General features: G+C 46.1%; 1 protein-coding gene across 16 annotated transcripts in view; it reads right to left on the reverse strand.

The window, feature by feature from the left end:
- The window catches only part of AOPEP (aminopeptidase O (putative)), a 375,534-nt gene that overhangs the window by 111,104 nt on the left and 245,984 nt on the right, over nt 1-18,446 (reverse strand). For 13 of the 16 annotated variants that reach the window (XR_008996479.1, XM_036904363.2, XM_036904360.2 and 10 more), the window contains 2 exons: nt 18,204-18,247; nt 6,049-6,109 (listed from right to left, as the gene is read on the reverse strand). Coding sequence is in view for 15 of the 16 variants with exons in the window: in XM_036904363.2 (XP_036760258.2) it covers nt 6,049-6,109; nt 18,204-18,247 (105 nt within the window). In the remaining variant the exon portion in view is untranslated. The other 3 variants (XM_036904366.2, XM_057498501.1, XM_057498502.1) reach the window with 3 other exon arrangements.

Raw genomic sequence — 18,446 nt, forward strand, 5'->3', positions numbered from 1 at the left:
GTGTCCTTATAAGACAAGTTTAGGACAGGGATCTCCATGCATACAGGACAGAAACCATGTGAGGACACAGTGAGAGGACACGGCTGTCTGCAAGCCAAGGAGATGGGCCCCGGGAGAGGCCACGCCTGCCCACACCCTGATCGTGGACTTCCAGCCTCCAGAACAATGACAATACATGCCTGTTGTTTAAGCCCCCCAGTGTGGCTTTGTTTACAGCAGCCTAGGCTAATATGAGCATAAAGGCACAGATGCCAAAAATAGAGGAAATTAGGCTAAAAATGAAGGATTTTTAAGCAAATCCCTCCCTGTCTCCTGTTACTGCCAGACAGTGCACCACTTTGCAGGATTTGCGGGGAAGGTCGCGATCTGTACGGAGGAGGAGCGACCTAGTGACTCACCCTCCCAGGTGGGTCCAGAGAATTTAGTGAACATGTGTCTCCAGACCCCTGACAAGATGTTTAGTCACTTAGAAACTGTGAGCTGAGCTGCTAGACAAAAATGACAGCAAAATTATTAGGGGCCCAAAGAGCACCACATTATGGCAACTGCTCTTGTTGGCATAACAGAACCAAGGATCTCATAGCACATAGTTTGAAACATATAATTCCTCTGGAATTTGCAAAACAGTCAGTCTTAGTTTTCTAGAATGACCATTAAATGTAGAATTCTTATAGACACACTGAGTCTGAGGACCTTAATGGGCATTAAAACGGTGTTGGTAATATTACATCACCTGTGTTAACAGAAGCTTACAAGTTAGTCCCTAAAACATCACCTGGCTTTCTCTGTGCTCAAAACACACCATAGCTCCAATGACACACAGTCCCTAGCACCGTGTCTTAGTGAGTTTCCTTAGTCCTCTGCCTGTAGCATTTTCCCCTCCAGACTTCCTTTCCATCATTTGCTATGTGTGGCCTTTGGTGACTCGCAGGTTTTTTCTTGGAAAGAAGCGGCATTTTCCAAGATGGTACCATACCAGCTGCTCTAAGTTCTGGGATCAGGGGCAGGTCTGAGAGCCCGAGCCGATTCCTGCCTTTCCTGTGACACCCCATGGCCTGTCACCTGCCCTCCCCATCTCTCTGCTGCCTGCTGCCCCTCGGCATCTGCTGAGCACTCCCCTGGAAGCCGAGGTGCTGGAAGGCACACAATCACTTACATGTTGGCACCTCAGGGCACAGGTCACCTGGAGGCTGAACAAGAGCTTTGGTGAGGCGGTAATGAGCTGGTGGTGCCCTTCTGAATGCCTGATGAGAACAAGCCCTACTGCCCACGGACTGTCACCGTGGTGCTGTCCAGGGACTGGGGTGTCAGAGGGGCCAGCCCTGCCTTCATCCACACATCTAACATACACACAGATGACTCCAGTTATGCCTATTCAGCGTGGGGCTTTCAGGAATTATCCACTCAGATTTTGACCCTCCTGATAGCTTTAGAGCAGCCCTGTCCAACAGGTATATACTCAGGCCACAGTTGTCATTTAAGCTTTTCTACTTGTCACATTTGAAAAGTAAGATGTACCAGCTAAAGGAAATTTTAAAAGTATATTTTCTTGGGTCTATATGTTGGGTTATGATGTATCAAAATATTACCATTTCAACATATAACCAATATCTCAAAAACCATTAAGATACTTTGCCTTTGTTTATTTTGTACTATATGTTCTAAATCTGATGTGAGAGTCCATCTCAATTTGGATGCTAAATTTTTATCAGAAATACTTAGTCTTTATTTAGATTTCATAAAATTTCCTGTTGAAAAAGTAGATTCATTCACATAGCCAAGTTGTTCTAAACAATAACTGAATTATTAGATTTTAAACTTTGATTAAATTAAAAATCCAGCTCTTCGGTTCACTAGATATTTTTCAAGTGTTTAATAATTCATGTGGCTCCCACTTTGGACAGCGCACCCCTGAGTAACTACTATGTACATCACAGCAGGTAAGAAGACAAGGATGAGCCAAACACAACCCTTGTTTCCCAGGTCAGGGAGGGGATGTATGAGACATCATAGCAAACAGTAACAATATAAAGCCAGTCACAGTAATTAACTAAATGCAGAGAAAGGAAAGCATTCCAAGGAGAGAAAAGGCCAGGTACAAAGGAAGGCTAGTGGTAAAGTCCACAGACACTTGGAGACTCGTAATTGTGGCTGGCTACAAACCTAGGAGTAGTGATAGCAGCTCAAGTTTAAAAAGGTGCTTGGGGCAGTTCTGCTGAGAGCCCCAAAGAGCAGGCCAGAGGGTTAATTGCAAATACATTGTTAATGGGGAAAAGTTCCTGGTGAGGATGGATCTGAGCTGTATTTTGGGAAGATTCACTGAGTACTGATGTGGTGATGTATGAAAAGTGGACAGCTTGGCAGCTAAAAGACCAGTTAGCTACTGTACTAGTCTAAGCAAAATATAAGGAAAAAATGGGGGTGGCAACAGGAAATAAATTTAGAAATTTAATAAATAGGTACATAGGGATATCAGGACTTGGCAATGTGGGCAGGAAACCAAAGAAAGAGAAGAGTCAGAGAGTTCTGTAGCAACTAAAATAAGAATAGAAGAAAGACTGGATGGGAAAAGTTATTTCTAATGTATTTTCTTATGAACAATTCAAAAGAAGATTGGAATATATGTACATATGGGCCATTGGGGACAGGGTGGGGGAAAGCTTTGGGCAGGCATGAAAACAAACCAAAATCTATTTATAGAACCGTCAAATAAGCAGAATGGGCAATTTTCTTAAAAATAATATATACTGATGGACAATGACGCAATGAGGAATGTGGGGGGAACTTGGTGATGGAGGAAGTCTAGTAAACATAATGTTCCTCATGTAACTGTAGATTAATGATACCAAAATAAATAATAATAATAATAATAATATATACTATTCCAACAGTGGGGGACAGGGCGGGGAAGGGGGAGGTGTGAGTAAATTAATTATGGTGCCATTTGTTAGGAAGCTATGCAGCTGTTAAAAATTACTGCTCTTGAATTCTATCAAGGGATATGAGAAACTGCTTAAGACATAATTGTAAATGAGATCTTTAAGTCTGGATAATAAGATTCCATTTTACTTAAAAAGGATATGCACCTACATGCCGTGTGGCACAGAAGAGGGCTGGAAGGACACATACCAAGTTGTACCAGGCATGGATTATCTCTGGTACAGATTATAGGGAGTAATACTGGAGGGGGCAACGGCTTTTATGTTTTCTCTTTTGCTATTGCTTGAACTTGCTACAGAGAACAAATTATTTTTTTTTTTTCAAAAGGGAGACAAAGAAAAGGGTAAACTATTTGTTCATACATCCAGAAAATGAAAGGGTTTATTCCAAAAAATTATCTCTGGGTCATTTTGATTTTCTTATAACAAACTTCTTATGTTCCAAAATAAATGTGTAATAACCAGCAAAAAGTCATAAAAGGAAATAATCTATAATACTGATGGTAGCGTCAATTCAGAATCTGTTTACAAAGCCAAAGGTAATAGGGTTGGCAGTTCCTGAAAGAGGTTTGGATTCAATTTCTTTGACTTGTCTGGGGCTCATGCTTACTTTTTTTGCTGCTGAAGCTATTTCCTCATTTTTAAAAAATGATTTCCATTCAGTGTGGCCAAAATGGAAAATCAAGGCCAACCACAAGGCAGGCCTTCCTGAGAGGGGACAAAAAGCCTCTGTAGCCTGAGGAAAGAAAACTTTGCCAGAAGAACGTGACTCTTTTGTCATGGCTGACTTCAATTGCTGGTGGATTGAAATTTTTAGAGAACAAAGAGCTTCGGAGCGACTCGAGGGCTCCTGGTCGTCATCGCAGGCCAAGCACACTGGTAACTTTATATTATAATGATGGGGACAAAGAACAAGGTGTCCCATTCACCACCAGGCTTCTGCAGCCAGAGGGTCAGGGCTGCAGAGCCTGAATGAAGTGGAAATGAGAAGGAACTCTCCTGGAGTGTGAAAAGGGCTGTGAGCAGGTAAATCAGCATCAACCATATAAATAATGGCAGGAAATGCGTAAAGAGATGAAAAGATGTCATCTGATCACTCATCGGTGGAAAGGTGTGCACTAAATCAGTGTCTTACTAAATCACCGTTGTTCTTGCTGAACAGTTGAGCACCCAAGGAAACACCAGTTGGGTCTTAAAGTTGGTTTATAGCAGGGCTGGCCTCACTGCACCTGGCTGAGCTGACAGCAGAGTTTATGGGTTTATAGCAGAGATCTTGTCTGCACTGTAAGCTGTCACTAATGCAGCTAGACCTTTGGAAACAATGTGCCGCTCGGTGGCAAATCTCTCCCTGCCACATGCCCCTGCCCCATTAGTGAAAAGCAAAAGCCTCCCATTGGGCAAAGCCTGCTCCTCTCAGGGGAAACTGCACAACCCCCTGGGAGTGAGCAGGTCAGCCCCGTGCTACAAGCCAAGTGGGGTGTGCCTGCTTCTGGGCACTTGATTAAGGACGCTTTCTTTTCTCTTTCCTCGGGGCTAACTGCCGACTGAATACAGCTGCCTTGTTTGAAGCCAGAGAATTCAGGACTCTGCTCTCTGAGCTCCCAACTCTCCCCAGCTTCCAGGCCGTGCGAAGAATGTCTGGGAGCCTTGCAACAGTGGCCTGGGAACACAGGCGGACAGCCCCAGGGAACTCCTCACCACCACCTAAAGCAAAAAGGGCAAGGCTTGGCTGCTCAGGAGGAGCCAAACCTTACCTTTGTTTTCCTGAGATTCCTGTACTCAGCGCACGGCCTAGTTCGGAAGCCACTGGTCTTGGACATCACAGGACCTCATTACAATACATACAAGATGAAGGCACTGCCTTCCAGCACTGTGTGCGGCCGTACCCACCCCTGGTTTTTTGGCTTTTTTAGGACCTGAACTTTATTATTTTTTGCTCCCAGAAGGACTGGGCCAAATAACTTTCAACAGGTGACATGCATTCCTGAACTGCAGGCAATGCCTCCTTTAGGGATGAGCTCGTGGTGACTGGCAGCCAACATTTTCCCGTGTGGCAGAGCAGGACAAAGATGTGGGTAGAGGGATGAAGAGGTACTGAGAGCTGCCCCTTCGGTTCCTCAATTCCCTGGTTCACAGACATTCACTGACATCCAGACACTCCCAAGGGGAAGCTCATGTAACCTGCCATGAAACCAGAAACAAGCAGGCTAATGGGGCCACTTGCTTCGGCCCAGGGCACAGTTCCTCACAGCCAAGGGGGCCTGCCCCCAGACACCGGAGCCCACTCTTACGGGTCTGCAGCTGCCCTGGGGGCTGGCCCAGGTTGAGAAAGTTCCAGGCCTGCAGGGTCCTTGGGCCAGCCCCACCCAGGCGCCACCCTCAGACTCCCGAGGGCCCAGGCTCTAGCTCAGGTCAGCACTCAGGGCTGCCTTCAGGCTCTGGGAAGCCGAGGGCGGGAGAGTGGGGGTGCAGGCTCAGGCTGGGTGGCTCCTGCAGAGGAGCTGCCATAGGTGGGAACCACCTCTCCCGCAGAACTGCCTGTGGCTGAAAGGGAGGGGTAGTAAAACCTTCAGGAGGGGCAGAACCCTCCCAAAAACATAGAAATGAATCTAAATGGCTCATTCAAATGAGAAGACAGCTAGAGACAGGGATACAGACCCAGAGGACATGGTGCCTGGAAGCCGCACCTGGGAAACGATGGAGAAACTAGGGCTATGACGGGTCAGAGGACAGGCAGGTCAGCTCACCTGTCTGCTGCATCCAAAGAGCAGAGATAGAGGCCAGCTGCTCAGCCCACTGGAGGCACTGGACTGTTGCCTGGTGACACCACCCAAAATATACACCATGCTTTGCAAGAGCTGATCTAACACCTAGTTTGGGGTCCAGCACTCGGAAGGCCAGCAGCAAGGCTGAGAAGGGTGGAGACCGTTACCTCCTAACTTAGGGATAAACGCAGCAAGATGGTCCCTTTTATATATACTTACATGGCTTTACATAAACATACATATAGTTTCATATACATGCACAAAAATCACTGTCATGCCTGGTGCACTAAGCAGCAAGTTCACCGTTCTCCACAGACCCCCTGACGCGGTAACCTCAGGCGCACCTGTGGTATCCCGGAACTCTCAAGCCAGTCTCGGAGGATGTTTTCAACAGACAACTCCAGCCTTTAAAGATAAAACAACAAAATGTAAAAGATTAAAGCGTTACAGGGTACTTTTAACACAGACTGTTTCTCTCTCTTTGGTCACATGACAGACAGATCTTCCAGAGAAGTAACTATGCTCTGGAAGAAGAGCAACACCATCCCAGGTCAAGTTGGCAGGGAGCCGGGCCACACTCCTTCCAGCTGCTCTTTAGCTGCAGGTATGTGCACGATGGAATCCAAAAAGGAGAGGTATGCTGCAACGGGGCTGTCAGTGCCCTGAGAAGGCCTTTGAATGGTGGGAACGCCATTTCAGGAAGGATGGGTCACGTTCATAGGACCCGTCCGGCATCACTGCTTCCCAGGAAGTGGTGGAGCAAAGTGAGACATGAACAGTACAGCACTTAGTGCATCAAGATGAGATTCGAACTTTACAGTGACAATGGGCTAATGCCCTTATCAGAACACAGAGAGGCCCAACTGCACGGAACACGTGTGGTTCCCACTGCCTCAGCTTTCAAGCAGGCCCATATTCTGCTTTATTTGAAATTTTGCAATTGCTTATTAGGTCTGATGCAAAGTTAGATGAAATCCTTTTGGTTTCACACCCTGCTGATTTGAATACTCCTTAAATTTACGATTATCCAATATGTTAAGTTCAACAGACCTTAGGTTGTGTCTTCCTGTCTTCCTTGGCTAATGGCGTTTAAAGCAAACCCCTTTAACCTTCTAGATAACGCCCGCTCACGCCTTGTGTCTCTGCTCAGAGGCCTTCCTCGAGCTCTCTCCAAGCTGTGTGTAGTATCCACCATGCTGTGCTCCCTGTTCTCTGTGCCAAGGCATTCATCAGTCTGTCAGTGCCGTTTATTTGGTCACTTGACTTTGAACTGTCTCTTCATGGATCCAAACCGTCTGAGATCAGGGCCCAAGTCTGCTGCCCTGAGGACAGTTCCTGGTGTAAAAGAGGATCCCCATAGACACTTTTTATTTGAATGAATGAAAATACACTTCACTGATAACTCAACAAAAAGTATTCCTTTATAATTTGAAAATCACCTTTCCCAGTAAGATACTCCCAAGTTGATAAGCTCTGCACTTTTTGAATTTTATATATTATATACTGTTATATGTGTGTGTGTATAATATTCCTTTCCTCCCTCCCTCCTGGGGTTGTAACAAAGTGGAAATGCCAGGCTGTCTGCGTTGTTGAGGTGCTGAAGTGGGTGGGCCTGGAGAAGAAGGGCTGACCCACATTCCCCTTCTTTTCCTTTCCAGTGAGAAGCAGGTCACAGGTTGCCAGGGCAAAAGCAAAGGGTGCGAAGGAGGCAACTGCTGCTACTTCAAAACAGAGCAAACATACAGAGGGCATGAGGGACTGAGTGGGGAATGTAGGTTGGAGGCATTTTCAAGATGATGCCCACCTGTGGAACATCCAGGCAGGGGCCAGAAGTGAATGTGGGAAAGATGACCACCTTCCAATGCTGCCTGCACTGGGGTCCTCCAGGTGCCCAGACTCAGTGGAATCACTGGCTGTGCCTCAGATCACAGGCCAGGTGCCACCCCACTACTTTTGGTGGCCGTCTAACTAATCTCGGTGCCAATGGTTAAGTGCTCAATGAGCCGAGAACATGTTAGCACACAGGTGCTCCCAAGTGCGTGCGTGTGAGACTGTGTGCAGGCTGAGGGCCACTGGAGAAAGCAGGCCGCTCTCCCAGAACCCTCTTGAGCTTGAACTGTCCAGTCGGCTGCAGGAAGAGGCCCTGAAAATGCCCTTCACTCATCTGCCCTGGGAGGAAAGTGGGACTGACGGGGCCACTTACAGAGACATGTCCCAGGAGACTTAAAACTGTTTTATTTTCTACTGCATGTGAGAGGCTGGATGGTAAAACGGATGTTGTCATTTCTGTTGAGGACAGGATGCTCCGCAAAGGCCGGCGCTTGCTCGGAACGAATGGGATGTCCCGCCCTGGCTGCACCAGGCTGGCGTTCACTTGGGGGCTCGTGTTCCTGCCCTGGGTCCTCAGGCTCTGTGGCTGTGGAGGCTCGGCTGGCACTTGAACTGTCCACCCTCATGGACAGGCCTGGCTTTTTCTTCCCTGTCCTTCCTTCCACTGCTGTCTAAGTGGCTGGTTCATGCGCCTCATTTCCGACCAGAGAGGCACCCTGCGTCCGGGCCTGGGGGGGGCCAAAGCCCCCATCACCACCCCCTCAGCGGCCTCGGGAAAGCCAGAGCCTGGCTCTGAACCAAGCTTTATTGAACTGGGCATTCTAGGAAAACAGGCCTTCTTATGCCTGCCACAACTTAAGAGGAAGATGGAGAACTCAGGATTAGAAAAGAGCAGAAGTGAAGATCAAAGGCGTAGGTGCACTGGGCCCACCAGAGGTCAAGGGAAGGGGATTAAATATCCTGAAGAAGAAAGTCTGGGGACTGACTTCACAGCCATTTTCAAGTGATTTTACCAAACATGGTGAACAGCTGTTGTGCATCCCCACGGAGGAGTAAGAGGACGTGGACATAAATTTCCTTTGGAGAATTTTAGCTTACAGACACTGCTTGAGCAGCGGCATGGGGAAGGGCTGGGAAGTTGGGCCCTGTCATGTTATTTAGTGAGGTCAGAGTCCTCACCAGTACAGATGGAGGAACAGGCAGCCCCTCTCCATGTAGCCAACACCCCAGGTACCTACAGGGTGCAAGGCTCTGGGGAAGGCTGAGAAGACCCCCAGGGCGAGGAGGTCTGGCCGGGACATACAGCAGCCCTCAAGTCAGAATGCTGCCAGGGCTTGTGGAGAGCGGAGAGCCGTGGGACTGTGTGGAGGAGGGCTGGCTGCCCAGGGGGAGAGCTGGGAGGGGATGCGGCAGTGCATCAGGGGTCTTCTCCAAAGAGTCAGAGCTTGACCTGTGCTCTGGACGAAGGTTGTGCTGGCCCGAACAGTGAGGCAGGGCCAGCAGAAATGGAAAGAAAGCTCATGCAGGGCAGAGACAGCAGAGGCAGTTAAGCCCAGAGCCAAGGACAGCTGGGCTGGCACACAGACTGTGAGGAGAAAGATGTGGTGTCCTTCCCTGAGTCTGGCAACATCAACGCGACTCTGAAGCATGGCTACAGAAAGGCACCGCCGGGATGGACTAAAGGAAGAATGCCTGAGGAAGAGGCTGGAGCAGGGCCATCCCAGTGGAGGCTGTGAGTGTATTCAAGCGTGAGGCTATGAGAAGAGCGGCAAGGTGGGGGATGCTGGGGACGGACAGGGAGGGCGGTGCTGGGGGGATCCCTTTAGAGGGGTGAGAGGTGGAGTGCAGACAACGGGCCCCACTGCTCTCTGCAGGCTGGCTTTCCAGAGAATGTTCATGTCTATGTACAATCTGTGCTACAGTTTATGACCTGGACAACCAGTCAGGTTACTTCATTGCAAAGTATTAAGACAAATTTTGCATGTAGTATTTACACACACTATGGCATAGTGGCATGAAACACAAAACAAAGTCTCCTCTACCCACTGTGGAGTGGTAAGGAGTGAAAGGTAGCTAGTGTTTATTGAACACCCACTAGGTACCACACGCTACAGACAGAAATCTCATTTAAACCTTACAATATTTGTGCAAGACCAATGTCACCATCCCCATCTTAGAGATGAGCAAATAAAAGTTCTGAGAGACTACGGGATACATTCAAGGCCACACAGATGGTACCTGAAAAGCTGGGATTCAAAAAGTTGCCTGGCTGCAGGGCCCACACCTTCCTTTCAGAGCTGAACTTGGGCGTTAGGACACTTTGGTTCCTGATTTATGGCGCACACGGTGGGAGAGCCTCCACTTGCTCCAAAACGCTGATTCCCCTGGCTCACATCTTCCCTGCTGACGGTTGCCCTGTTTGTCTGCCCTTCAGCCACAGTTCTGAAGGGATGAGAGACCCTCAGGAGGGGTGGCAGGGTGAGGGCAGTAGAGTTCATCATTCAGCTGCAAACAGGAGCAAAAGACACTCACCAGGAATGGAGAGAACCTGTGTTTCCAGATCATTTTCCTTTGGAAAGGTTCAAAGCACCTTATAACCATTGTCACTTCATTTTCCATAAGATCCTTGTGACGTGGGTGTCAATTGTTGTGAGGCTTTTTAGCACATGGAGAAACTGCAGCATAAGAGGCTGGGCCAAAGTCAGCCCAGACAAGGCTAAAGAAAGCACCCAGGTCTTGAGATCCCCAGCATCAGCATGAGGCTGTTGGGGGGCTGCCCACATAGAATAAGATGTTAAGCTATGAGAGGAGGATGACAGTATTAAATCCAGCTACTAAGAAAATTTTTAAGGTACTGTAAGCAGATCTACCTCCCCAGGAAATTATGAGAGAACATGTGAAAATGATTAATTTTCAGGGAAGAAATGGACTGTATGTTTCAGGGGAAAAAATAACATACATAGTTCTGCTGTTTCAATCATAATTACTTAGATGACAGTACAGGTGAATTTTTAGGTCTGAACTTGGATATACAGCAGTGGGAAAGTAAACACAGGCTCTTTCAAATCAGGACATTCAGAGTCTAAGCCGATGGTGAATGCTTCCCCTCTGAGATCATGTGGCTTAAATAATCACAACAGACAAGCAGAAGCATTTCCATTTTGCTGGGACCCAGGACTTACAGGAAATTACTCTTCTGCATGTCTGATCACTATGGAAATTGATTTTATACAGAGAGCTGACAATACACAGAACTACAACTGCATGTACTCCAGATGTGTACCCGCGAGCAGGACTCCCACCTCACTGATAAGTTCTGGGGTATCTGGGGCAATAGGCTGCACCCTCTGGCTGGAGAGTCCCCTTGTTGTACTCCTGCATCCTGCAAGGCAATGCGGAGTTTCAGGGTCCATCTCCAGTCCATCTGAGATATGTGGTCACAGTAGAGGACAGAATATGTTGGACAGCCTGAAATAATGCTGGCTAGAAAAATTAACTGTGTTTCAAGCTGAGAAAGTTTAAAGCCAAATGTTCATCTCTTCGTGATGTTACAATACATACAAACAGACGGAGGCTTGTGAGAAAATGGTACTGCATGTGTTATATTGCTTGTTCAGTTGATTTCTGAGGGCAGAATGACAGGATGGGGAGTTGATTATCAACCCTATCTGCTACTTATGTGCATCAAGAGAAACATCTTTATCCCCCTTGGCTCCTGCTTCAGCCTCTTGACATCACATTCTACCAGTGCCTCTGTAGGAAAGCAATGGCCCCAGCAACCTTCACATGAACTGAATGACAGATGGAACGAACTCTGGAAGCACAGGTACCAGATGGACGTGAGCACTGGGAACTTCAGTGTTCAGGGTCTGACATGGAAAATGCCCTTTTTCTGGAATGCAGCTCACATTCTGTACAGATTTGTTTTGATGTTTTTAAGCTTCCTCTCTACATATGGATACAGTGTGCATCTCAAAGCTCTGCATATGGTTACTTATTTCTTGGTGAAACAAGTCATTTGTGCTTGGGTAGATAATGAAGACCCTGAGGAAGCCCTTATCCAGCAAGTGCCCCCTAGCTCCGTGGAGGATGCAGTGGCTGAAACAAATACAGGAACATGCGTACGAGCATAACAATCGATGAGCAGAAGGAGAACTGCTGTTGATTCATATCAGATGGGCAGGCGCTCTGTTTGCAGGCAGGCTGGAGTCCAGGACTGACCTGAATTTCCTTCCAAGCACTTGCAGCTTTTTCTTCCCTTGCTCATAAAACATCAGCACTTACAGAAATCACATTGACGATGTCTGCCACACAACTCCTCGTCTCCCCTCCTCTGCTTTCAAAGACACTCCCTTCCACAGCCTCCGCTGTGTACTGATCCCTGAGACAGAACAGCTGCCCTTGCGCTTCCAGCATGTAACTGAGTGGAGAGAAGAGCAGTCAGCTCATGCTGGACTCCCCTGCTCAGCTTCTCAAACAACCAACCATGTGGTAATGGCAGCATGTCTGGGGCGTCCCTCTGTGGTGGCTCCACCCCCCACCAGGCTTCCAGCTCTAGGTCTCAGGGAACCTCTGTATTGGTCCCTAAGGGGCCTCCTGCCTTCCAGCTCTCCCCACCTGCACCTGTCCTCCAGGGGTCCCCCAGCATGGCTCTCCAATCTGAGGGTGGCACTCCCTACTGAACGCCCTCAGTGCTTCCTATCTGCCTGAAGGCTCAGGGCTAGACTGACGAACCCTTTCCCTGTGCACCCAGGACCCTGAAGCCCCCACAGCACTTCTTACCCTGGGTCATAATGAACTGGTCCATGTATGTCTTCAGCAGCTGACTGGGATCTCCGAGGGCTGGAATTTATTCCTTTCTGTTCACTAGCGTCCAGGCTAAACCCCGCCATTTGGGGTGCTCAACAGAGAATGTTACATCAATCACAGAAGGGAGCAAGGCAAAGGCAGACTGGCCCGGAGGTGCTGGGCCTGAACACCAGCCACCGGCCCAAGCTGAGGAACTCTGCCATGTTCAGAACAGCTCACGCACCTGACAGATGTGCCTGAGAATCAGTTTGCAATAGGGCCAAAGATTAGAGCCTCCGGGGGTAGGAATGTGGCTTCTGGAGACCTCGATAAAATTGGTACAATATGTGGCATAGGTAAAAGGGTAAACAGTCTGTTTTTAATAGCTGAATTAGATTCTGAGATTAGTTAGCAGGAAAGAAGAGGTTTGAGTTTCAGAACTATTTGGTATACATGGTGAAACAGACTCATTGTAGGAAGAAAATCTTAACATTTAAGGGGAATTCTTTTTAATTAATCAATTTATTTATTTTGTTGTCGTTCATCTACAATTACATGAAGAATATTATGTTTACTAGGGCCCCCCCTCACCAAATCCCCCCACAAACCCATTACAGTACTGTCCATCCACGTAGTAAGATGCTGTAGAATCACTACTTGTCTTCTCTGTGTTGCACAACGCTCCCCATGGCCCCCCGACATTATACATGCTAATTGTAATGTCCTTAAGGGGAATTTTTAAAAAGCTGCTTAAAACCGCTGACCAATGCATGACCCTAAGTGGGAGAGGCACTCTGTCCGAAGGTGAGGGAGGTTAGTCAGCAGTTGCCATTAGCAGAAATGCTGTCTCTAACTCCACACTCACAACAAGTCTCTCTGTGGGCCCACCGTGCATCGCCTCGGTAAATATTCACAATGATGAAATCCACGTCCCCCAGAGCCAGAGACTTAGGGCCATCCAGATGAACTCCGTGACTTTACTGCAAAGAGGGTGGAAAGGAAAAAGACAGCCCCAATTAAAAGTACACTTTCTGCTTCCACGAGAATTGGTGTATTTGTGCCCTAAAAGTTTTTCTGAAAGACGGCATAGTTCCAACTCAGAAACAAACTTTGGAAACAGGTGGTGATATTCCATTTCTACACATTTTCTTTTTTTTTTTTGGTATAGGCTCCTAAGAAAACTGTTCGATTGTATCAGAGGACCTAAAAAGTTACTCCAGGGCAGGTACAAAAGAAAAGGAAAAAAAATCTGGTAGGTAAACTGCTGTTCTTGACTTTAGGAATAGTGGCCACATATGATGTGGTTTTTCTATGAAGAAAACCCATATGTCTACTTAAAAAGAAGGATGGTAAATCTGAAATATTTAAGACCTTCCAAAACAAGCTGCACTTCCTGAGAACAGCCTCCTAAAAAGCTAAAATCTTGGCCAATTTCTAAAGCCCCATGCAACCTCCATGGATAAGACTTCCTTCAGCATCAGCAGGCACAAACACGAAGAGGCAGGAATAGAAGAAGTCACGGAATGACATGGGTATGTTAATTCTGCACAGTGCCCTGCTTGCCGTATGGGCACAGGCTCCTGTCTGATTTAAAAAAACAAACACTTCTAACTGTTAAAGCAAAACTGAAGGTGGAAGGTGGGGATTTTAAACAAAAAAGGCCAGGCAAAAATCTGCGGAGAAAAAAATCTCATTCTCCTTAAAGTTTTCCAAAAAATAGAAGAGGAGGGGATACTCCCAAACTCATTCTATGAAGCCAACATCACCCTAATACCAAAACCAGGCAAAGACCCCACCAAACAAGAAAACTACAGACTAATATCCCTGATGAACGTAGATGCAAAAATATTCAACAAAATATTAGCAAACCGAATTCAAAAATACATCAAGAGGATCATACACCATGACTAAGTGGGATTCATCCCAGGGATGCAAGGATGGTACAACATTCGAAAATCCATCAACATCATCCACCACATCAACAAAAAGAAGGACAAAAATCACATGATCATCTCCATAGATGCTGAAAAAGCATTTGACAAAATTCAACATCCATTCATGATAAAAACTCTCAACAAAATGGGCATAGAGGGCAAGTACCTCAACATAATAAAGGCCATATATGAAAAACCCACAGCTAACATCATACTGAACAGCGAGAGGCTGAAAGCTTTTCCTCTGAGATCGGAACAAGACAGGGATGCCCACTCTCCCCACTGTTACTCAACGTAGTACTGGAGGTCCTAGCCACGACAATCAGACAAAACAAAGAAATACAAGGAATTGGTAAAGAAGAAGTCAAACTGTCACTATTTGCAGATGACATGATATTGTACATAAAAAACCCTAAAGACTCCACTCCAAAACTACTAGAACTAATATTGGAATTCAACAAAGTTGCAGGACACAAAATTAACACACAGATATCTATGGCTTTCCTATACACCAACAATGAACTAATAGAAAGAGAAATCAGGAAAACAATTCCATTCACAATAGCATCAAAAAGAATAAAATACCTAGGAATAAACCTAACCAAGGAAGTGAAAGACCTATACCCTGAAAACTACAAGACACTCTTAAGAGAAATTAAAGAGGACACTAACAAATGGAAACTCATCCCATGCTCGTGGCTAGGAAGAATTAATATTGCCAAAATGGCCATCCTGCCTAAAGCAATCTACAAATTCAATACAATCCCTATCAAAATACCAAGAGCATTCTTTAATGAACTGGAACAAATAGTTCTAAAATTCATATGGAACCACCAAAGACCCCGAATAGCCAAAGTAATCCTGAGAAGGAAGAATAAAGTGGGGGGGATCTCGCTCCCCAACTTCAAGCTCTACTACAAAGCCACAGTAATCAAGACAATTTGGTATTGGCACAAAAACAGAGCCACAGACCAGTGGAACAGAATAGAGACTCCAAAATTAACCCAAACATATATGGCCAATTAATATATGATAAAGGAGCCATGGACATACAATGAGGAAATGACAGTCTCTTCAACAGATGGTGCTGGCAAAACTGGACAGCTACATATAAGAGAATGAAACTGGATCACTGTCTAACCCCATACATGAAAGTAAATTCGAAATGGATCAAAGACCTGAATGTAAGTCATGAAACCATAAAACTCTTAGAAAAAAACATAGGCAAAAATCTCTTGGACATAAACATGAGTGACGTCTTCATGAACATATCTCCTCAGGCAAGGGAAACAAAAGCAAAAATGAACAAGTAGGACTACAACAAGCTAAAAAGCTTCTGTACAGCAAAGGACACCATCAATAGAACAAAACAGTATCCTACAGTATGGAAGAATATATTCATAAATGACAGATCTGATAAAGGGTTGACATCCAAAATATAGAAAGAGCTCACACACCTCAACAAACAAAAAGCAAATAATCCAATTAAAAAATGGGCAGAGGAGCTGAAAAGACAGTTCTCTAAAGAAGAAATTCAGATGGTCAACAGACACACGAAACACATCACTTGTCATCAGAGAAATGCAAATTAAAACCACAATGAGATATCACCTCACACCAGTAAGGGTCGCCATCATCAAAAAGACAATCAACAACAAATGTTGGTGAGGTTGTGTAGAAAGGGACAACCTCCTACACTGCTGGTGGGAATGTAAATTAGTTCAACCATTGTGGAAAGCAGTATGGAGGTTCCTCAAAATGCTCAAAAGAGACTTACCATTTGACCCAGGAATTCCACTTCTAGGAATTTACCCTAAGAATGCAGCACTCCAGTTTGAAAAAGACAGATGCATCCCTATGTTTATCGTTGCACTATTTACAATAGACAAGATATGGAAGTAACCTAATGTCCATCAGTAGATGAATGGATAAAGAAGAGGTGGTACATATACACAATGGAATACTATTCAGCCATAAGAAAGAAAAAAATCCTACCATTTGCAACAACATGGATGGAGCTAGAGGGTATTATGCTCAGTGAAATAAGCCAGGCGGAGAAAGACAAGTACCAAATGATTTCACTCATATGTGGAGTGTAAGAACAAAGAAAAACTGAAGAAACAAAACAGCAGCAGAATCACAAGAACCCAAGAATGGACTAATAGTTACCAAAGGGAAAGGGACTGGGGAGGACGGGTGGGAAGGGAGGGACAAGGGCGGGGAAAAAGAAAGGGGGCATTACAATTAGCATGTATAGTGCGTGGGGGGCATGGGGAGGGCTGGGCAACACAGAGAAGACAAGTAGTGATTTTACAGCATCTTACTATGCAGATGGACAGTGACTGTGAAGGGGTATGTGGGGGGGACTTGGTGAAGGGGGGAACCTAGTAAACATAATGTTCTTCATGTAATTGTAGATTAATGATACCAAAAAAAAAAAATCTCCATGTCTTCATGGCCCCTGGCCCCTCCCCTGAATTTGCCTGTCACCCCCCAGTAGCAAAGCCCTGACATCTTACCCAGAAGACCCCTATGAGACAGGTCATCAGCATGGAGGTGTCGGCCTTGCAGGGACCCAAGGCTGTGTCTATGTGAAAGAATTCATTTCCACATTTGGAAATGTATTATGAGCATAAAAACATAGCTAGAACTGTGGATCAGAAAGGAAAGTAATGTTGGCTTTTCTTCAAAGAAATGTTTAATTTCTCAAGATGCCCTTTCTAACATTTGAATCTCAATTTTGCTACTAGAAATTCTATTTGAGGGTATTCCCTTTTAGTGCCAAAATTAAGATAGGAAATTACAAGGAAGGGGTTGGAATGAATCTACTCTAAACTTTGATGTAGGTCTTAAACCTCTTGTATGAATCCCTCTAGGTAGTCAGCCAGACTAAAACTGGTCGCTTCCAGAGAAGAGAAGCCCTTTCCTTTCCAGGGCACCAAGCTCGTACTGCAATAAGCATGGGCAAGAGCCAGACTTGTTCCTATCCACGCCATCTCCCTTCCAAAGGAAGGGGTCTTGGAAAGTTACTAACCTCTGGGAGCCTCAGTTTCCTCCTGCGGAACACAGTGGATATAAGCAGAGGATCCAGAGCCAGGCTGCCTGGGCACCAGCCCCAGCCTGGCCGCACACAGCTGCGAGACACCTGGCTGCTCACTCAGCCCCTCAGACTTCAGTCTTATTGGTACAGAGAGGAAAAAGACATAATGCACCCAGTAGCCTTCTCTGGAGGATTCACCAGGTGCCTGCACACGGGAACCTCCCAGTAAGTGTTGGCTTACAACGGTCACCCTGATGGTGATGAGTCAGTGCTGAGGACAACACAGTTTGCCACGCACTGACCTAGTACACAGCACCTGACACGTGTGAGAGGATCATTGTTTTAACTAAGCCAGTCATTAACCCAGAACCTCATTTTCACATTCAGTATCTCCTTTAACCCTCCCTAAATCCCTGCCAGACAGAGTGGGAAGCTGAAGTTTGGAGGGGTGAATCTCATGCAGGAAAACGTACCGAGCTGGGGTTAGAACCTAGAAGAACCTGACTCCAAATCCCAGACTCTTGTCACTACATTAGTTTTTTGCCTTCAATTAAGTGGCACTGCCTTGTATTGGGTCTACATTGGGTGTACATGTACAGGGTAGCCACATCCACTAGAGCCACCCTAACTTTTAGAACTTCCCTCCACTCTTCCCACAGCAGCTGAAGCCACAGAGCGTCTGTGATTTGCCTCCTATACTACTCTCGGGGCTCCTGACGTCTGCCATGTGTCCTGGCTCCCAATATCCAAGTGGCCCATGTCTAGGTCTGGCTGGTCATCCCAGGACCCCTGCTGGTTGGGCTAGGTCCCCGCCTCTAGTACGAGAGGAAGATTGTGACACAGCAAACAACAGCAGGGTTGTTTTTAACATTATAATTGGGCTCTCAATTCCTAAATTGGTCCTCACCTTCTTTCTTCTGGGATGTTCTCCAACAGCATTTGAAGGAAATCCTGGAATAAGAAAAAAGCAAACCATTAAAGATGTCCATCAGTAAATAACTCTGACTGGAATCATGCTGAAGACCAAGAGCTTCCAGCTGCTGAGAGCTCACCTGCTAGGGAAGGGAGACCTGGGCTGATTTATTAGACTGTATACTCAATTTATTAATTCACCAGGACTTTAGGCCAATCAGTTAAAGAGACTTGTTTT

Source organism: Manis pentadactyla, chromosome 3 (genome assembly GCF_030020395.1).
Source record: "Manis pentadactyla isolate mManPen7 chromosome 3, mManPen7.hap1, whole genome shotgun sequence".
NCBI classification, from domain to species: Eukaryota; Metazoa; Chordata; class Mammalia; order Pholidota; family Manidae; genus Manis; species Manis pentadactyla.